Below are 22,238 nucleotides of genomic sequence, written 5' to 3' on the forward strand. Positions count from 1 at the left end.
CCCTCCCCGCCTGCCGCCCGGCGCCCCGTCCGCGCTTGGCTCCGCCGTCCCGTCGGAACCTGGGCCACCACCCGCTCGCCCTCCGAGCCGGGCCGAGCCCGAGCCGCGTGGGTTGAGTTGGGGGTGGAATGAGTGGAGGGAAGGGGACCGGCCCAGCAGCTGCAGCCGCCTTCTCATCGGCCGCAAACTTTCACAAAGCGGCATGTCCGGCCTCATCAATCTCCATTAATAATAGTTGGCTGGGCCGTGGGGGGTGGGCGGGGGTCCCGGGTCGGCCGGCCGGGCCGCTGGGAACGGGCTCTGCGGAGGGAGCGGGAGCCGGGCGCGGCGGCGGCGGGCGGAGGGAGGAAGTGAAGCGTAATTTGAGGAAGATGGATGAGTCCGGAGGGCGACACCCCCAGCCCGCCCGCTCGCCCGCCCCCTCCCTCCTTATGAGAGAGAGGGAGCGCGGCGCCGGAGACACACTGCGCCGAGCCCGCGCCCCGCCGCCACCTCGGCCCGGGAGCCAGGGAGCGAGCCCTGCGTGTCAGCACGGGGCGCCGGAGCCGCGGGGCGCACGGAGGCACCTAGAGGGGAGCGCCCCGGGGTGCCCGCAGCTCCGAACAAGATGCAGCGGGCCGGAGGCGGTGGCGCCCCCGGGGGAAACGGCGGGGGCGGCGGCGGGGGCCCAGGCACTGCCTTCTCCATCGACTCCCTGATCGGGCCGCCGCCGCCGCGCTCCGGCCACTTGCTCTACACCGGCTACCCTATGTTCATGCCCTATCGGCCGCTCGTGCTGCCTCAGGCGCTGGCCCCCGCGCCGCTGCCCGCAGGTCTCCCGCCTCTTACCCCGCTAGCCTCCTTCGCCGGCCGCCTTACCAACACCTTCTGCGCCGGGCTGGGTCAGGCTGTGCCCTCGATGGTGGCGCTGACCACCGCGCTGCCCAGCTTCGCGGAGCCTCCCGACGCCTTCTACGGGCCCCCGGAGCTCGCAGCCGCCGCTGCCGCCGCCGCCACTGCCACCCGAAACAACCCCGAGCCAGGCGGCCGACGCCCAGAGGGCGGGCTGGAAGCCGACGAGCTGCTGCCGGCCAGGGAGAAAGTGGCAGAGCCCCCACCACCTCCGTCTTCGCACTTCTCAGAGACTTTTCCAAGTCTGCCCGGTAAGTGCTGGGGCCGACCAGGGCGGGCTGGAGGCCCGTTCACCTGGAACTTCTGGACAGGAACCTGCTCAGAACCTCGGCACCTGCCTGGACCTTGAAGTCCCAGACCTTTAGATCGCACTCAGGTTCTGGCTCCAATTCAGTTCCAAATACAGCTTCTTTAGGTCCCAGAACCCCTGCCGTGCTCTGTCCCCGTAGCCCCGGAGGCTAACCGAAGACTTTCCAGTGCCCTCTTCACTTTAGTGCCTTTCCCTCAGCATCCTAGCTATCAAGCCTTGGCCCCGGTTCCTTTTCAGAATTCCTTCATTTTTTTTTTTTTTCTCTCCTCTGCTGGGATTAGACAAGCTACAAGGGGGGGTTTCTGGGGGCATCAAGATGGGGATATGTTGGGGCAGCTCTCAGTTCAGCATTGCAGGGCACATTCTGGCTTCTAAAGAGATCATACTGACCAGAAAAGCTCAAAGGGTGGGGATAGGCTCTGTGGATGCAGGGGCAAAGGGAGGGTCTTAAAGCCGTGACTTCTGAATTGGCAGATTCAGAGCTAAGCCTTGAAGAACTGAGTAGGGGGCCAAAGAGAACATGAGCCTACAGGATGCCTAGCACACACTGGACAAGTGCTAACTAGGATGCCAAGAGAGAGGCTACAGGCTGGGCTGAGTTGGGTGTGGTCCAAAGACTGGAGTGCAGAACCCAGCTAAGATTCAGCTGACAGATAATTCAAGAGCCCTGGACCCACCATGAATGGTGCCCTCTCCATAGAAGCAGGGTGTATTAAACTGAACCTTGTTTAGAATCAGTTCAGTTAGAGCCCTCCTGACCTCTCTATTGGTCCTTAACTCCTAGAAGCCAGAAAAGCTTTCTTCTGACTAGAGATTCAGGTGTTCTGAGATCCAAAGCTTATACTATTTGGTGGGGGCCTATTTAAGAAAAACAGGGACCACTTGCAAGTGTGGGGACTTTGATGCTTCAACATGTTTAGCGTCAAGATGGAACTGCCTCCACTCAATCATTCATTGCATCCAGCTTAGAGGTGGAAAGGACCCTAGTAGGCATGGGGGCTGACTTTAACAGAGACAAGAAGGGAATGCAAGAGTGCTTTTGTCCTTTGCCAGGAGAAGCAATTCTTGATTATCGGTTTCTGTGCTCTTTCTGACATTGTCCAAAGGGTTAATCACTCTTACCCCAAAGGCTGCCATAGGGCCTGTCTTCCTATTCTTTTCTCCTTTAGCCCTGGCATTTTGGTTTTGGGGATTCAGCTGTTTTCTTTTCTTTTTTTTTTTTTTTGTACCTAGTTGGATCAGGAGGATCCAGTAACTAAAATCAGAATAGCATCTTCTAAATGGGATCATAAGGAAAAGATAGAGCAGCAACTGAAAAGTGGGAGAAAATGTTCACGAGATAAAAGGGCCCAGGGTGGAAGCCTAGAAGCCAGTAGGATGATCTTAAGAAGAAAGGATTACTATGATTGTCAGGATTGGATGGTCCTAAGGCAGAAAAAAGAGAAGGCAGGCCGTCAAAGAGATGGCTTTGGAGGCAATAGGACCTGGAGGTGTAACCAAACACATCTAGAAAGGGATGAGCTGAAGAGAGAGGATAGAGAGGGATCCCTTGGTAGGGGAACAGAGGGGCATATGCCCAAACCATGGGACAACAAGCAATTTGTCCCACTTTTTCAGGTTCTCTTAGTTCTTATTTTGACCCATGTGTATAATGCAGGCTCTTTTCTGGATCGTATAGTATATTGAGTATAAAAGCAGACATTGAGAAAAGAGGAATAAGCAGAGAAAAAGAACAGAAGAGAAATATTGATGAAACAAGAATAGACAAAAGGACCAGGGGATGAGCTGTATGCTGAGAATATCCAAAGAACATGAAGAAGGAGGGAGTTCTCTGCTGGAAAAGGGACTCTTGACTGGACTAAATGAAAAGTGAACTGTATTACTGGACTACAAGTGTAAGTGAGTGAGAGAGAGAGAGAGAGAGAGAGAGAGAGAGTGTGTGTGTGTGTGTAAGAGTTCTGTCATGTGAGGATTTGGGGGGAACTAAATAAAAATGCTTGGGGAACAAGTAAAAGTTTCAGCACTAGGAGTAATACTGAGAGTGATGGGAAACTGGAATTTATATGAAATGATAAAGAAAAGAGCTTCACCATCCGAGGAAAACCTTGGAAGCAAAAAAAAAAAAAAAAAAAAAAAGAGATTTGTGTTCTTAGAGTAAAGCAAGGAATTTTTTTGTCAAGAATGATGGGAAGGAGAACTTACAGAGGAAGAATTTTGAGAAAGTGCTGGAATAAAGATAATCACTCATGCTGGGAGGAGATAACATGTAAAAGGTTTATAGTGGGGGGCTGCGATAGAGTAGTAAGGTGGAAAGACTTCAGAGGAAACATTCAAAGAGCACGGGAAATGAGAGCTCCTATCTGTGACCACTGCTTCAGTCACTCTTAGCAAACATGCTGCCAACTTTTCCTAGCCAAGCCATTGACATCCACCTTCCCAATCTTGAGTTTTTCCTGAAATCATTGAGAAAAGAAAATGCAATTCCAGAAATGAGAGACATAAAATCAATTTGGAGACTGATGACACATGACCAGGCTAAAAATGGTTGGAAAATGAATACTCTGTTTTGGGAATTGTATTCAAGTATTTGGAGTGAAATGACAGAGTTCTCTGCTGTGAATAATGGGATTGAAACCTCAACATTAGAAGAGTTTGGAGAAATAATGCAATCTTTAAATGATAGAGGAAAAATTGTTTTCTTGGTGTGAATGAGTGACATTGGTCTGAATTGATTATTAATTTACATTTGTTTAGTGTTTTAGAACTGCTAGCCCGTTTAAATGAAATCATAGTTAGATAGGCCAATTTGGAGAATGACTAGTGAGGTTATTTTTTGGGGAATTACAGGGACTTTAAAAAAAAAATTTGTTGACAGTTAAGACAGTTACCATTCTCTACTAGAACCAACGAAGGATAAAAGGAACTTTGTTATGATTTGATTGTAGGAGTAGAAGCTATATTAGCAGATGAAAAGAAATATATATAGAAGTAATTGAGTAGAAAGTTATTGGAAATGGTAGATTGAAAAGAATCCCAGGTTTGGTATGTGGGGAGCAGTGGGGAAAATGGAGAGAATGTCTTTTAGTAAAAGTGATAAAAGAGGAGAGAATTCTGAGCTATTGGGGAAGATTAAAGTATGACTCAGTAGAAGAGCCCAAAGTAGTGCTGGCTGGTAGAGATATATGCAAGCCACATATATCATTTAAACATTTTTATTGGCCACATGAGAAAGATAAAAATAAGTAAAATTAATAATACATATTTAAATTCAAGATGTCCAAAATATTATTTCAACATTAACATTTTAATAAGATAATTTTATATTCTTTTTTCATATTAAGTCTTCAAAACCCAGTGTTATTTTACACTTCCAGCACATATCCATTTGGATTAGCCATGTTTCAGTTGATCAACAGCCACATGTGAGCAGTGGTGACCATATTTAACACAACCAATCTAGAGAGTTTTAAGAACACAGTCACCTGAAAGTGATGGAGGAAAAGGAGCTTCAGATTGGATACTGGGTCCTCAATGTATTAGGAGTAACAGAGAGAAGAGAGCAGGAAGCTCTAAATGACAGGAGAGAGCAGAATTCTGTCTTAGGTGGGATGGGCTGAGATGATCTTGCATATCTGAAGGTTTGTGTGAGCTCTGGCTGAGAGTAATTGAAGCTAACTTGCTGTGTGCAAGATGTGGTGCAGATTTGCATCACAGCGACAATGGTTGAAAAGGATGCTATGCAGTTGGGGAATGATGAAAAGAGCTGTGAATGTGGAGAAATAAGAAGAAGGCTGGGCACGGTGGCTCACACCTGTAATCCCAGTATTATGGGAGGCCTGAGGTGGGTGGATCACCTGAAGTTGAGACTTCAGACCAGCCTGACCAACATGGAGAAACCCCATCTCTGCTAAAAATACAAAATTAGCCAGGAGTGGTGGTGCATGCCTGTAATCCCAGCTACTTGGGAGGCTGAGGCAGGAGAATTGCTTGAATCCGGGAGGCAGAGGTTGCGGTGAGCCGAGATCGCGCCACTGCACTTCAGCCTGGGCAACAAGAGCGAAACTCCATTCCCCCCACCCCAACCCCCCCAAAAAGCAGAAGAAAACTTTGAGTTGGGGGCAATTATTCACTCAAGTGGAAAAAAAGATTGGATTGCCTGAATGCAAAAGCTTAGGAAATAAGGAACGGTAGATACTCTATATATGTTAGATGGATGACAAAAATGTAGTGAGAGATTGACGTGAAAAATAATGCCAGTATTGGTTATGGTAAAGAAAACATTTGTAGTTTAAGGTTATATAGAAGATATGGGAATACAATGGGAGAAACCTGAGACACGTTGGTGTAGTAAACATTATTTTATTAAACTAAGCAGAAAAAGATTTGCTAATTTCTGAATAGAGATTGGCAATAACAATGGAAATCATGCAAGGAAACCAGAGAGACTTCCTAGGAGCATAGTATTCAAGTGCTGATTACTGTGAGCTAAGCACCTGATTGTAGCTGGAGAATATTTGGATGACCATTAATTAATTTCTGAATAAGTATCCATTATAATTGTCAAGATATGATACTTACTTATGAGAGGAAAACAGAACATGATAATGCAACGTGGAATTAGAGACTTATGTTGTTAGAAACAAGAGGGAGATTTCTGGGAGAAGTGATGGAGATCCAGAGTATGTTTTCCTAGAACTTTTGAGTATACAGCGAGAGTGATTACTACATTGACATTTATAGAAAGGCAAATACTGCATTAACTTAATGTGATTGATGGAACATTTGTTTAGGAGTTATGACACATGGGTTCAATTCTCACCTTTGTCACTCATTAATTGTATAATTCTGACAAGTCACTTAGTTCAATTCAGGGAACATTTATTGTATGTCTATTAAAGACGTAGTATGTTTGAGACACAGTGGGAGAGTCAAATTCATGTAACTTCTCTAGGCTTTGGTTTCCTCAGAGGGGCCAAAAGTTTTGGTTCAGCTGGTTTTTAATGTTCCTTTCAATTCTCTAGACCTCAGTGTTTAAAGTAGGTCTCTCAACCTGGACTCCACAGACCTTTCATCAGGGGATCTGTTAGCTGTGGGTGGGAGAAAATTTATACCTTTATTTTTTACCACTTCAATTATGAATATAGGCCAAAAATCATGGTTGTTTCAGCAGCACAGAAGGTTTTTGTCACTGAAAGAAATCACAGATAGTTTGATATAAATTTAAAGTCTTTGGAGAGATCTTGTTTAATGAATTAATAAAGAAACATAATTATATCACAAATTCTGTTTTAAACTATATTTTAATATACTTGGCTTCAAATGTAGTACTATGTATTTTACATAGTACATCTAAAAGCATTATTCTAGAATGTGTTCATAGGCTTTACCAGACTGCCAAGGTACTTAAGGACAGAAAAGAGTGAAGAACCCCCTGGATCAGAGAGAGACCTCAGGAGCGAAACAGGAAAATTTTATTAGGAGGAGTGGAATCGGATGCTGAGATGGGGGTTGGCAGAGAGAAAGAGTCTCTAAGGTGGCACATGTAAATATGGATATATATATATATATAATAGATGATTAGGAGGAAGGAGGAAGATTCTTACACTTGGAGTGGTGGGCATGAGTAGTCTGTACTGGGAATAATGCAGAGAGGCAATATTTAGAATAATGGGGGATATGTTTTAATTGGAAAGAAGGAAGAACATAACATTGTGAGTAAAGTGCTTTGCATTGAGAGAAATGTTAGAATAGGAAGCTGTATAGTAGGAAACAAGAATTCTGCCTGGGAAGTAATAGGAAAAGAAAAGTAATGGGAAAAGAAACTCATTTGGAGTTAGGAAATAGAGAGGAGAGAAGTAATTGAATAGATGTACAAAAAGAGAAAGATTTAAACAGGAATGATGAGAAGGAAAGAATTTGGTGGGAAGGAACATTTATTGAGAGGAAATGGGGAAATGCCCTGCAATGGGGTAGGAAAGAAGAAACTTCGCACCTGAACCAGTGGAAAGGCCAGAGCTCTCTATGCAAGGTGGCGCTCATAGCTGACAAAAGGCCTGGATACGGAGTTGTAAAGAAGAGGCGGGAAAGTTTTATTGGAAGTCTGATCTTGTTGGGAGAAAGTTATCAGCTTAGAGTAATGTGGATGAAATATTGATGTGCTAGGACTAAATGACAGAAAGGGAGAAGAGATGCTTGAATTTGGTGCAATAGAGGAGTGGCCCACACAAGTTGAATTAAGGTGTAGTAGAAAGAGACAGCACTGTGCTGCAAGCAGTGTCTTTACTGTCTATCACATAGGGAAAAGCAGTGATCCTTATGTGATGTGAAGAATCTGTATTAGAAGCAGAGGGGCTGTAGGAACTCAGACCAGGGTTATAAACAAAAGGCACTATTCAAAATAAGAGGACTGGGAGGAACAGGAAAATTTTCTGACTGGGGTTAATGGGAGGCAGATGTCTTGACTGAATTATGGAGAAGATGGTATTATACTAGAAGTAATGGAGAAAACAGAACTCTGTAGTGGGGACAGTGGGAAGAGAAGTAATGCAGAAGTGTCTCCATTGAGGGAAGGAGATGTAATTACCCTGAGTGTGAAGGTAAGAAGTGCTTTGTGCTGCAATGGATAACTATTCCATGAATTATGTGTGGACGCTACAAGCACATAAACTGATTAACCTAAGCAAAGGAAGTGTCTTAGCTTCCCCATGAGTAAAATTAGGGTGATCTCTAAGATTCCTTTCAGCTCTACAATTCTGTTTGTATCTGTAAGGATATCTTTGTTAGTGAAATGTTTCTTTGAAAAAAAAAAAAAAAAAAAAAAAGCATCCTGAGCAAAGGGCCTGGAGAAATCCTATGCTTTTCAGTGCTAAGTTGTAGTCATGGCGGAAGGGGGAGGTGGCAAGGTAAGATACATGCAGCTTGAGGTGAGATCAGGGCTAGTCTTTAGGGTGGAAAGGCATTGCTATCTGGGATGGGGGAGGGCATACCTGAGCTATGCTGTGTATAACACCCATATTAAAGGAGAGAGAGAAACATTTGATAAAGACAGGGTAGATTTTGTATAGGCCAAATAGATTGGGGATCAGTTGGGACCAACTTTAACTGGTGAGGAAGGAAGCAGTGGAAAAAAAGAGAAGTTGTGTTGTGAAATTGGTTCCTGGCCTTCTATATTGTTTCTGTGTCTGGTACAATATTTGTGATAGGCTGACATTAGAATTCAGTCTTGTCCCAGTGTGGTGGGTCATACCTGTAATCTCAGCTCTTTTGGAGGCCGAGGTGGATCACTGGAGTCCAAGAGTTCGAAATCAGCCTGGGCAACATAATGAGACCCTGTTTCTACCAAAAGAAATTTGCCAGGTATGATAGTGTGTGTCTGTAGTCTCAGCTACTCAGGAGGCTGAGGTAGGAGGATTGCTGGAGCCTGCGAAGTTGGGGATTGAGGCTTTGGTGAGATGTGATTGCGCCACTGCACACCAGCTTGCACAAGAGAGCAAGACCTTGACTCAAAAAACAAAAATTCAGTCTCTGCCTGGGTGCAGTGGCTCACACCTATAATCCCAGCACTTTGGGAGGCTGAGGTGGGCCAATCACTTGAGTCTAGGAGCTTGAGACCAGCCTGGGCAATATGGCAAAATCCTGTCTCTACAAAAAATTAGCCAGCAGTGGTGGCGTATACCTATAGTCCCAGCTACACAGGAGGCTGAGGTAAGAGGATCCCTTGAGCCTGGGAGATGGAGGCTGCACTGAGCTGAGATCACGACATTGCACTCTAGCCTGAGTAACAGAGTGAGTCCTTGTCTCAAAAAAATAAATTGAGACTCGTTTTTATATTAAATGTTAATAAAGAGATGAGGTGTAGTGCAAAGGAACATGCATGGGCTTTGGTCAGCAAAGCTGGGTACAGATGTTGGTGGTGCTCTTTCTTTGTGATTTATAGGAAGTACTCACCCCTACCGTCTCAGCATCCTCACCAGTGAAACAAGGAAAGTAATATTTACCTCACAGGGTTAAGGATTAAAGGCACAGATACTTGTGCGGCATCCTGAAAGTAATAGGTGCTCAAGAGATTATCCTTATTGTCCTTGCCCTGGAAATAGGTGGGGAGCTTTCCTGGGAATTAAGTTGGGAAAGATCTCTTTACTAGGAATGATGTGACACTCTATGTACTGAAAAGGACAAATATTTCTGGGAGTGATGATAGAGTAGTTCTGTGTTCTAAGAACTGATTATTTGGGGACTGCCAGAAAAGAACATTGTACTGAATCTAATAGGGGTCGATTTCACATGTGTCTTTGGTTCTTTCTCCCTCTTTTTGGTTTCTCTGTCTCACATTTTGGTGTCCTCTATAAATCCCAAGGCTGCTCAAAACCCCTTTACTAGGCCTCATTGGGGCTTGTTCTCCTTTTCGCTCCTTTAAAAAACAATAAAACAACTCTTTTTTCTTTATCAAAAAATTTCTATTCCTTCATATGTTTGGTCCCAAATTGATGTTAAAATCAAAGCCATTGGATTAAACTAATTCATACTTGGGTGGACTGAGGTTTTTAAAAGTCCAAATGAATTTCAATCTGGTAGAATCTTATGTGGTTTTACTATGACTAATTTTAGGTAATATGGAAACACTAGTTTGGATGGGAGAGTTGTGGGAGTGAGGTGGAGAGGCTTACTTTCCCTGGAGTCATGTAACCACTGGTTCTTCTGGTTACAGCCTTGTATTTAGTCAGAACTCTTCAGGTTGTTAGTGATAGTGGCTCAGCTCTCAGCTAAAACAGGGATTTATTGCTTCCTGTAACTGCAAAATACTTGAGTGGATTCAGATATGCAAGTAGTGTTGTGTGAGGTTTTTCTTTTTCACTTCCAACCTGGCTCCTCCATCATTATCTCATTCTCTCCTTAGGACAGCTTCCTTCATTTAGCTAGAGGTAGGAGAGGGCACAAGCACATGCAGCTCTAAATTTTTATAATCCCAGGTTAGGACCTGAGTGGATTCTAGTATATATAAAACCCTGAGAGGATTGATCCGCTAGCTTGAGTCATGACTCCAGGGAGATAGCATGTTGCAATTGGTCAGAACCTTTAGTCAGGAAGGTAGAGAAATGCTGTTGACAGTCCCACCAAGTAGTGGGTAGTGTTGAGGAAAAGCAGTACCTGAAGGAAGCAGGTGCTGTTACTGAGCAAAATGGGGAGGGTCTGCTGGGCAGACAAAAACAACCCAAAACAGATGTCTGCCTCAACCAGAAAGAAGGAGAAGAATGGGCCTCCAGTTCCCTTTCACTATTAGGAAGTAATACTGAAAGGAAATCCTTTGCTTCCCCACTGGCTAGCTAAATAGTGATAAAGAGATCCTGGCGGTGAAGCTCTGAAGAGAGTTCTGCAATGAGGAAGGCAGAGAGAGATGAAGATAGTAGACAAATTTCCATCCCTCAATGAGGCTTTCTTTTTGCTCTGATACCTATATGAGAAAGAGCTCTATGAGGAATGAGGGAGAAAGCTGTAAACTAGAAGCTAGAGAACATTTTTTTTTAATTGTTGTTTTTGTTTGTTTGAGATGGAGTCTCACTCTGTTGCTGAGGCTGGAGTGCAGTGGTGCGATGTCAGCTCACCACAACTTCTGCCTCCCGGGTTCACGCAGTTCTCCTGCTCAGCCTCCCAAGTAGTTGGGACTACAGGCGTGCACCACCATGCCTGGCTAATTTTTGTGCTTTTAATAGAGAGGGAGTTTACTATGTTGATCAGCCTGGTCTCGAACTCCTGACCTTGTGATTCACCTGCTTTGGCCTCCCAAAGCACTGGGATTACAGGCGTGAGCCACCATGCCTGGCTTAGAACATTGGTATTAAAACAAAACTTTCTTTACTTCGGCCATATTATTTTCAAAACTAGAAAATACACTTTTTGAGGTTTTTGTTTGTTTCTTTGTTTGTTTTTCTTGAGACAGAGTCTCACTGTCTTCCAGGCTGGAGTGCAATGGCAGGAGAATTGCCTGAACCCAGGAGGCGGAGGTTGCGGTGAGCCGAGATCGTGCCATTGCACTCCAGCCTGGGTAAAAAGAGCGAAACTCCGTCTCAGAAAAAAAAAAAAAAAAAAAAAAAAAAAAGATTGCTAAAAAGCCATAGGAAGGGTGCAGAGAGAGAGAAAATGGAAATGAATGTTCCTAATTAAACTTAAACTTATAGGCAGGAGGAGGAGCATAACGGAAGCATAAAATTCTTGAGAATGAGTGAAAAATAAACTGAAAGTGAGCTGGTTGTTTTAAACAATGGGATAAAGTACTGTTTCTGAAAAGAACAGAGAAATAATTTTGTACTGGGCATGATGAAATGAGGATTTAGAATGGGACTGATGACAAATATGTCTCTTTTTTGAGGAATGACCTGTGTTTCTTCCCACCTTTTGACCCCACCAGACTGGAACTGGATTCAGGGAGATGAGTAGTTGGCCTGGAAAAATCAGGAAGAGTTTCATTGTCCTAAGATGGGCAGGGCAGGAGAGAACCTCTCCTGAGAGTGGTTGGGGCAAGTGTTAGGATAGTTGTTTTGAGGTAGAAAGAAGTCAGCTCACCGCAACCTCTGCCTCCCGGGTTCAAGAGTTCTCCCACCTCAGCCTCCCAAGTAGCTGGGATTACAGGCACACACCACCACACCCAGCTAATTTTTATATTTCAGTAGAAACGAGGTTTCATCAAGTTGGCCAGACTAGTCTTGAAATTCTGACCGCAAGTGATCTGCCTGCCTCAGCCTCCCAAAGTGCTGGGATTACAGGCATGAGCCACTGTGCTCACCCAAAAATACACTTTTAAATGAAAGAAGCACTGACTGGTAGGATTATATCATACAAACCAATGAGGACAAAAAAAAAAAAAATGGGAGAAAGATTTGGTGGGAATTTTGTCTTAAAATGATAGGAAAAGTAGCCTGTTAAAGGACAGGTGAAGTTTGGTGAGTGAAGCCTCTCTGATGACAATTTTAAGAATCTTTTCTGAGAATGTTAAAGGAGGATATTAGTGATTAGGCTAAGACTCTGTAGTAGTAAGTGAAAGAGGTGAGATCTTTTTCTTTCTTTCCTTTTTTCTTTCTTTTTTGAGACAGGGTCTCGCTCTGTTACCCAGGCTGGAGTGCAGTGGCCTCATCTCAGCTTACTGCAACTGCTGCCTCCCAGGTTTAAGTGATTCTCCCACCTCAGCCTCCTGAGTAGCTGGGATTACAGGCATAAGCCACCATGCCCAGCTAATTTTTTTGTATTTTTAGTAGAGACAGGGTTTCACCATGTTGGCCAGGCTGGTCTTGAACTCCTGGCCTCAAGTGATCCACCCACCTTGGCTCCCCCAGTGCTAGGATTATGGTTATGAGCCACTGATTCTGGCTGAAAGGGGTGAAATCTAAACTTGGATTTTATAAGAAGGTAATTTATCTAATGAGACATCTGGAGAGAGAGCTTTTATAAGTGGGAGAGGAGGAGAAAATATTTTACTGGAAATATTTAATTGCAAAATTAAATATTTAATTGCAAAAATATTTAATTGCAGCTTTAGGAGACTAAGATTCTAGACATGACACTCTGTCCCTCTCTGCCTGACTTAGGAAGATCATTTAATCTTTCTGAAACTCCATTTTTTTCACCAGAAAGTAAGGTTACTAACTCTCCTATTACTACTAATAGATTTGCTGTACTTCAGTGAGTTGCTTGAAGATAAAATAAGATAATAAATGTGAAAAATGTTTTGAAAAGTTAAAGGTAATACAGGGTGCTCTTGGCAATGGCAATGTTAGTATGCCCTGAGAGGAGGTCTGAGTTTAAAATGGTGGGAAATTGCCCTGAACTTGTCATGAAGCTGGGAGGGGCTCTGGATGGCAGTCATGTAAAGAGAATTTTGTTGATTTGGGGTAAAGAATGCTAAAGCCGGGCGCGGTGGCTCAAGCCTGTAATCCCAGCACTTTGGGAGGCCGAGGCGGGTAGATCACGAGATCAAGAGATCGAGACCATCCTGGTCAACATGGTGAAACCCCGTCTCTACTAAAAATACAAAAATTAGCTGGGCATGGTGGCATGTGCCTGTAATCCCAGCTACTCAGGAGGCTGAGGCAGGAGAATTGCCTGAACCCAGGAGGCGGAGGTTGCGGTGAGCCGAGATCGTGCCATTGCACTCCAGCCTGGGTAAAAAGAGCGAAACTCCGTCTCAGAAAAAAAAAAAAAAAAAAAAAAAAGATTGCTAAAAAGCCATAGGAAGGGTGCAGAGAGAGAGAAAATGGAAATGAATGTTCCTAATTAAACTTAAACTTATAGGCAGGAGGAGGAGCATAACGGAAGCATAAAATTCTTGAGAATGAGTGAAAAATAAACTGAAAGTGAGCTGGTTGTTTTAAACAATGGGATAAAGTACTGTTTCTGAAAAGAACAGAGAAATAATTTTGTACTGGGCATGATGAAATGAGGATTTAGAATGGGACTGATGACAAATATGTCTCTTTTTTGAGGAATGACCTGTGTTTCTTCCCACCTTTTGACCCCACCAGACTGGAACTGGATTCAGGGAGATGAGTAGTTGGCCTGGAAAAATCAGGAAGAGTTTCATTGTCCTAAGATGGGCAGGGCAGGAGAGAACCTCTCCTGAGAGTGGTTGGGGCAAGTGTTAGGATAGTTGTTTTGAAGTAGAAAGAAGTCAGAACTGAGGGGCTTCTCTTCTATGAATACTAAAGACTAAAGAATTTGATTTCCTGCAGCAACAACAGCAGGAGCTGCAGTAACAGGGTGACTGAGGGACAGCACAGGGGCTAGATAAGTTCCTGTAGCTGGGTGCCTAAAGTTGTCCTCCGCTCCCTCTGTGGCTTTTCCTCCTCCTTGGTGCCCCTAGTGCAGGCCTCCCTGCCTAGATGGAGAGTCTGGGGCATTATGTTCTTTCTGCTGGAGAATGCCTACCATGGATTCTTTGGCCCTTGATTTCTTCCCTAGCCTGAACTGACCCATTACCGAGATGGGGGCCTTCTTTCTGACTCTGGAGCTGCTCCCCTTCCTCTTAGATGGAAGACCTCATCATGCAAGCATGTCTCCTGGAGTGTAAGTGCTGTTCTCTGGAATGGGATTAATGCCCTTGGCGTGAACTCTACAAGTAATCAAGGTTCAAACCTTATGATTTCTGGTTCTTAGGAATGACCAGTCTGAACTACCATCACTTTCCCTAGCCAGAGGCCAAACTTTTTTTCACAGACTTTAGAATCAACCATAGGGAACAAGCTGGAAACTCTATAATATACTCTTCTTATTACCACTAACACCATTCTCATACATAAAGGACAGAAGCTTTCTCTCTTTTTGGCAGAAAATGATTCTGATGAGAATATTTCAGCACAACGAAAATTGTAAAATTGTAAACCGTTTGGTTGTGCGTCTCCCACCACTGTGGGAAGCACTCCAGCCTGGGTGACACAGTGAGACTCTGTCTCAAAAAAATTAAAAAAAAAAAAAAAAAAGGAAATTTCCAATTGTAGACAGTATAATTGGTTGGCATGAACAAAAAAACAATAAAATAATTAAAAATTTTACTTGGAAAATTGCAAGTTGTTGGTTTGCATGAAAAAATTTCATATGGAAAATAATGAAATAATGATTCTGATGAGAATATTTCAGCAAAATGAAAATTGTAAAATTGTAAACAATTTGGTTGTGCATCTCCCAGTACTTTGGGAAGCCGAGGTGGGAGGTTTGCCTGAGTCCAGGAGTTTTGAGAACAGCCTGGGCAACATAGTAAGATCCCAGCTCTGCAAAAAAGAAAAGTAAATAAAAAATTTAGCCACCCATGGTGGTGTGCACCTGTGGTCCCAGCTACTTGGGAAGCTGAGGCAGGAGGATCACTTCAGACCAGGAGCTTAGGGCTGTGGTGAGCTATGACTGCGCCACTGCATTCTGGCCTGGGTGACAGAGTGAGAGCCTGTTTCAAAAAAAAAAAAAAAAAAAAAAAAAAATTGCCTCGTTCAATTTTTAGTCAATTGCAAATTTTTATGTGCAATTTTTTTGTTGTTTTTACTATTAATATTCGTTATAAATTAGATAAAAGGAAATAGTTTTATTTCTTAGCTAATTCCTGAGAAAATCGCCGTTTTGGGCTTTCTACGTTGTAAATGATGGCAGTACTCATTTGCTCATCCTCTTTCTCTGTCTGTGTCTCCATCACTTTGGCTACTGCATTCTTCAGTGCTCTCTTGGGGCAGCAGAGAGCAAATGGCAGGGCCAAAATGTTTTGCTTTGCTTCAAATTTATCAGTATTCTGTGGGGGAAGGTAGATGGGGCGTTTCTTAAAAGGCACCTTTTGCTTTCCCTCCCCTGATTTTTCCCCTATTTTCTCTCTCCCTTCTCTAGACTTTTCAGCCCTTTCATTTTATCTAACTCATCATTTTGTCATTTAATTTTTCTGCTGCTTCTCTACCCCACTTCTCTTTCCCCAGTCCTCTTTCTGCCTGCTTTGGCCTTTCCTTGTCTCTCCCACTCCTTGTCGGCCTCACTCATTGTCCCAGACTCTCCTCTGAGGCATGTGGCTGTACTTTCATTGCTTTTTTCTATTGTCTCACCCCTATTTCGTTCCAAGAGTTGCTTATCAGAGTCCTCAATGTTATGATTATAAAGGCTTAGAGAGAAACTCTTGCCCCTGCCGTTCAGCATCCCACTGGGATCAAGTAGCCGAGAGAGGCTGTGAACCTGTGCCCCCTGTATGGCTTTAAAAGCAGCACTGAGGGTGGCCAGCTCATGTGGGCTTGATTTTATGGATCTGTCTGAAGACAGAGGGATGGATGATACGATCGCAGGAGGGCCCTGCCAGATCGAGGAACCTGGGAGCCTCATCTCAATCATCATCAATTTAGATTTATTGGACATCTCCTGGGTGCTTGGAGTTGTACTAAATGATTTCATCCTTCAAGCCTTGAAATCTAGTTACTGCCTTTTTAGCACTGTTTAAAATATTGTAATATTGGGCTGAGTTTTTACAAGCCTTTGTTATTCTTTCTGTTATTTACTACAAACTATGTTTTAAAAAACTGAAATTGAGGATTTAGTAATGGTATTGGGATTGTCCTTAATGTCTTTAAACAGCTTGTAGATTTTTAAGATCCTATAGATTTCTACTGCATATGTGTTCTTCTCCAGCTGATGTGAGATCTGAGGGCATTCTGAAAAGTGGGAAAGATAATATTTATAGGGAGATGTCTTATGGGCACTGGGGCTGGACTGGGTGCGGTTGTGGGGAATATCTTGGGAGAGGCTTGGGAAAGGAAGGGACAGGGTTGGAAAGAGAAGGGAGACGGGGAGCACATGCACGAGCATTTGGAAATCATTTGTTTAGTTGACAGATGCTTACTGAGTGCCTACTCGGTGCAGGTCATTTTCAAGACCCTGAAGAAATCACAGTGAATGAGAAATATTCAAGCTACTTACCTTCATGAAGCTATAGTCTAATAGGAAGAGAGAGCCAGTAAAATAAATGAATAAAATTGGTGGCATGGACCAAAGTAACAAATAAATCAGAGAAAGGAGATGGGGGTGTTAGAGGGTTTAAATTTTAAAAGGATGCTGGGGGAAGGTGTCATTGATAAAGACCTGAAGGAGGTAGGGAATAAGCTAATGCAAAGATCTAGGTGAAAAGTAGCGTGTTCCAGACAGAAAGAGGAATCATGGGCTGAGTGGAGTACAGAGGACAGACGCTGGGAAACCAGTTAGAAGATGACAGTTAACCAGGTCAGAGATAACTGTGACATGGACTAGTTGGAAGCAGGAGATGGGGAGAAAGGATTGGGCTCTGGGCGTATTTTAAAGGCAGCAGCACTAGCAGGGCTTGCAGGTGGACTGAATGTGGGTTGCATGAGTTGTGAAAGAAAGGAGTGAAAGATGGCATCGAGGTTAGGCTTGAACACTTGGAGGATGCAGTTGCTCCTCCGTGAGATGAGGGTGACATGGGAATGATCTGGAGTTCAATCTGGGGCATGTTAAGTTTGAGTTCTGTGGAAGTAGAAAATAGTGGGGGAAGAGCCATTAATGAAATGAAGGTGGAAATAAAGGGTGTGAATCTCAGAGAAAACAACATGGATTTGGGCTAGGGATGAGATAGGGGAGAAAGAACAGGCTGATGGGAGATATTAGGAGTGAATTAACTACAGACAGAATACAATGCTTATCCAGATGGGACTTGAGTCTGGGTGCCAGTGAAGCCTGGGCAAGCTAGTAAAGAAGAACAAAAGCCATTGGCTAGTGAAAAGCAACATACAGGAGTAGCATGGGAAGACACGGTGAGCCCAAACTGGGGCATGTCGCATGGGCTTTGAGAAGGTTAGAAGAAACAGGAAGCAGTCCAGGAAGAAAAGAAGGGAGATGAAAACACCCTGAGATAGGAAGTTGACTGGGATGTAGATGGGTGATGTAGGAAAAGGTTGAGAGTTTTGGCCACTAAGGAAAATGTCAGTTGGGCACAACAGCTCACACCTGTAATCCTAGCACTTTAGGAGGCCAACGCTGGAGGATTGCTCGAGCCCGTAAGTTGAAGACCAGCCTGGGCAACACAGTGAGATCCTGTCTCTACAAAAAAATAAACAAAATTAACCATGCATGGTGGTGTGTCCCAGGTACTTGGGAGGCTGAGGCTGGAGGATCACTTGAGCCTGTGAGGTCAAGGCTGAAGTGGGCCAAGACTGTGCACTGTACTCCAGCCTTGCTGACAGAGTAAGAGTCTGTCTCAAAAGAAAGGAAGAAGATAGAAAAAGAAAATGTCAGTGTGGCTCTTGAGGAAAAAGACCAGGTGTAGACTACATTGAGGGGGAAGGGACCATGGCACGGGGTGGGGCAGGTGCACTGAGGGAGAATACCGGGAAGCTCTAAGTGCCAGGAGATGTTCCATCTGTGAACACACACACACCCTTTCGCTAATAAAGCATTTCCCTGTGCCCTGAATTTAGTTTACCTGGAGTTGTATTCTTAACCTCTGAGTGTGCTTATCTTAGGCAGATCTGATATGTGGCTGGTACCAAGAGATGAATTCCTACATATAGGTTTGCAGTCCTCCTGTCTTTGGACAGGGAACACTTCTGGAAAGGAGCTGACTATTCAGCTTACAGATTTTCCATTTCCTCTTGTTCTCTTGCCTATTGGTTAATTGTCTTTGACTTGTTTCACTGCGTTTTGGTCCTCTGGGCAGAAAACGGAGTTTGTGAAACTCACTGAAAACATGTGTAATGCTTTATTTGCAGTTCTGATATAAACGTCATTGGATACAAAGATTAAAACCAATGGTTGAATTAAGTTTTAGAATCGTGTGGATTAAAATGTTTATATGCTTGCGATTACAAATAATCAGTATTCTACTGAATCAAAATTTTTCACCCTTTCCTTCTCTTCGTTTATCCCTGTTGGACTTTTCCCTCTTCCTCCTCTTTCTCCCATATTCCTTCCAGTCCTCCCAGCTGACATCAATCTCAGGGGCCTCAGGATTCTGAACTTGAGCAGAAAACATCTATTTGTACTGCTTAGGCATCCTTGGCTGGAAGAAAGGGGAAGATGGGAAAGAGATTATGTCATTTTTAAGGTCAAGGGTAAGGATTGAAAGGGGATCAGGAGGCCTAAGTAACTGAGAGAAAAAATCTGGCCACACTCAAGGTGCTGCATGGCTGGGGGCCATGGAAATGAGGTTTGGGGACTGTAGGGAAGAGGGAGAGGAGGAGACAGAACAGAGGCCACAAGACGGCTCTCGTTAGCTGGGCCAGATAGGAGACTCTTAGGAGAAGAGCAAAGGCTGAGCCCTCATCTCCCCATCTGTCCTGCCAAGGTCAATTCTCCTGTGTTGCTTCATTCCTCCCCGCAGTGGCTCCAGAAGGACCCCAAGCCAGGTCCCATACTGCTTCATTCTGGGACCTGAGGCTGTGAGGCCTGGCTCTGGCGGGCTGGTATATGACTGCGATGCTGGGCCTTTGGTCTCTAGGTTCCGAGAAAGTTGGGGAGGTGGTGGGTGAGAATGAGATGGGGGTGGTGGGGACGCTGAAGGGTCATTGTACACACACTTATTGCCTCCCTTTTCTGTAGTGAAATCTGTGCTGGTTAATACCTTTCTTCCCATTTCTTTGTCTTCCCTAAACCTCTTTTCATTCCTTATCCTGGATGCACCATCCTTCTGTCTTTGCTCCCTCCCCATCTCCTCCTCTGCATGGCTCTCTTTTTTCCTGCTCTTGTCTCCCAACCTCCCATTTCTGGCCATGGTTCCATGTGCCTCCTCCAAACTCTCTTTTCCTTGCCTTTCCCTCCCCATCCATTGGCTTCTCGCTCCTCACAGCAGAGGGGAAGGTGTACAGCTCAGATGAGGAGAAGCTGGAGGCACCAGCAGGAGACCCAGCAGGCAGCGAACAGGAGGAAGAGGGCTCAGGCGGTGACAGCGAAGACGACGGCTTCCTGGACAGTTCTGCAGGAGGCCCAGGGGCTCTTCTGGGACCTAAACCGAAGCTAAAGGGAAGCTTGGGCACTGGAGCTGAGGAGGGGGCACCGGTGGCCGCAGGGGTCACAGCTCCTGGGGGGAAAAGCCGACGGCGTCGCACAGCATTTACCAGTGAGCAGCTTTTGGAATTGGAGAAGGAATTTCATTGCAAGAAATACCTGAGCTTGACAGAGCGCTCCCAGATTGCCCATGCCCTCAAGCTCAGTGAGGTGCAGGTCAAGATCTGGTTTCAGAATCGTCGGGCCAAGTGGAAGCGCATCAAAGCCGGCAATGTGAGCAGCCGTTCTGGGGAGCCTGTAAGAAACCCCAAGATTGTTGTGCCCATACCTGTGCATGTCAACAGGTTTGCTGTGCGGAGCCAGCACCAACAAATGGAGCAGGGGGCCCGGCCCTGAATGGGTGCCCAAGGACTTAGGGAGGCGAGGGTCTGTACCTGAGCCTGTTCTGAGACTGTCAGGGTTCTGTGGACCAGAGGGGCTGCAACTGTGATTCTGCCTGGAGAGGGGCTAGTTGGCAATTAACGTAGTCCTGGATGTGCTCCTCCCAGAACCTGAGATGTGTGAGCACTTGGCCCTGAGCCTGTTCCACAGACTTTCAGGACTAGGGGCTTCAGGGTTAAAGGGGCTGGGGTTCTAATTGCTGAGGAGCTGTTGGGACTGAGGTGGACTCCTGGGGAGGGGGTGGGTTCTAAGATGCCTAGGGCCTGAAGGTTCTGTGACAAATGCTCTGGAACAGCTTCTGATGGGTGGAAGAATCAGGCAATACCTAGCCAAGTGGATCACAGCTCCTTATTTATTTGTGTAAATGTGTATATATGGAGCTATCTGTCTCTGTCTGTCTGTCTGCACCCCTGAGAGGGATTGGGAAAGTTGTTTCCTCAATCCTCAGCCAGAGTTCGTCCGTCCTGCTGCTTTGGGATGGGCCGCATCTTGCCTCTCCTTACAAAGAAACGAAATGGAACCGTCACTGGCCTCTGTAGAAATTCTTCAGCACGCCCCCATCTCCCCTGCCCTATGTAAACTACCTCTACCTCTGCGCTTTTCCACTGGGGACTGCCCACTGCTCTTGCCTCTACACCTCGTGCTCCTAACGTACTATCTCTTCTGCTTCCCCTTAAACAGGCAGGCTTCTCCAGCTCTTTCTCCTCCTTGAATGAGTTGGCAGACTTTGGGAGAGATTCACTTCCTGTTGTATCATGAAGGGACATGAAGTACTTTACCTTAATTTAGCTGGGGTATGTCCAAGCTATCTAACTAGGTGGAGGTCACTAATGACTGGGGCATTCATATCACCTGTGAGCTCATGAATAAATTGTTTTCTATGCAGAAGACATGGCAGCTTAGTCTGTCTCTGCCACCCGTTGATACTCCAGATGCAAAGGCCTAGGGGGAGAGACCCACTTCTAGTTTTCTGTTCTTATGGCATTGTCACCTCTTCTCCCTGTTGTACCAGTTTTGAAGCCTGGGATACCCCTACCTCTTCCGCTACAGAATAAGATCAGTTGAGGGGGGCCACTGCAAGTGGATGGGACAGGCACAAATCTGTGTGATAGACATAGCAGAGGCTTGGGGATGGAGCAGCATTTGTGGACAAAGTGAGCCATCTGTAGAGCCATCTGCAGACAGGGGAAAGGGCACAGAAACTAGTGGAAGTGGTATTATGGGAACTGGGCTTCCTGGGAAGAAATATGACGTGCATTGATTTGGGAGGGGAGGTAGAGTAGAGAGCCATTGAAAAGAAAAAATACCCTGTTGAATGAGGCAAGCAAATGAAGGTATTAATGTCAGGGAGGAGAGGGAAGCGCAGCACAAATACCTGGCCAGCCTCCTTACCTTCCTTAGAGGGAAAGCTGCTGGCTATTCCCATAAATTCTTCTGGCTGTGGAAGACTTGTCAGCATCTCCTCACCCTGACGCGTGCTGGACACTTCCTATGGAGAGACCAAGACAGCCCTCCTTGGCAGCGCATTTCTCCCTGTTGGTTTAGGCAACCAAACAAAGCGACCTGGAGCCGAGACTGGTCATTCACAGTGATACCACAGTTCTTCAGCGAGAACACACAGATCTAGGGTGGATCTTCTCTACTTTTGGGGTAAATTTCAGCAGAGCTTGAGTTAAGCTAAAAATATGTAGTCCAGATCAGCCCCATTCCCAGCCTGGTCTAGATCAAGGCTAAGTCTGTCTGATATCTTAGACTCAGCCTTCACAGGGAACCTATGGGGTTAGGTCTTTTTAGGAGATAAGAAGCAGAGGCTGAGGATCACAGGAGCTGCTGTCATTCTGGCAGGGTTGGGGCAGAGTTTCCGTGGCCCTGTGTCCCCTGTGAGTGGCAGGTGAGGAAGCACCTGGGCAGGAAGACCACAGTGGAGCAGCAGCTCAAACCAAGGCCCCGACCTACAGGGTTTTTCTGCCTCTACCTATGTAGCCTCCTAACCCTCCATTCAAAGCCATATTCAGCCAGCCCAAGCCAGCTTGTTTTCATAGGGAATCTGGAGGTGATTATTGCTAGTATTCGGAGCCCAGGAACCGTACTCCTCCACGTACCTGTGGCCTTGTCTCTGTTTTGCCCTAACTACATG

At 45.2% G+C, this 22,238-nt stretch overlaps 1 protein-coding gene across 1 annotated transcript; it reads left to right on the forward strand.

Moving 5' to 3' along the window:
* Positions 1-461: 461 nt before the first annotated feature.
* Positions 462-21,186, forward strand: GBX1 (gastrulation brain homeobox 1). Its single transcript, XM_010340532.3, has 2 exons — positions 462-1,142; positions 19,503-21,186. The coding sequence occupies exons 1-2, from the start codon at positions 608-610 to the stop codon at positions 20,054-20,056; spliced, it is 1,089 nt and encodes a 362-aa protein (XP_010338834.2). The 5' UTR covers positions 462-607; the 3' UTR covers positions 20,057-21,186.
* The last annotated feature ends 1,052 nt before the right edge of the window (positions 21,187-22,238 follow it).

This window comes from Saimiri boliviensis, chromosome 10 (assembly GCF_048565385.1).
Source record: "Saimiri boliviensis isolate mSaiBol1 chromosome 10, mSaiBol1.pri, whole genome shotgun sequence".
NCBI classification, from domain to species: Eukaryota; Metazoa; Chordata; class Mammalia; order Primates; family Cebidae; genus Saimiri; species Saimiri boliviensis.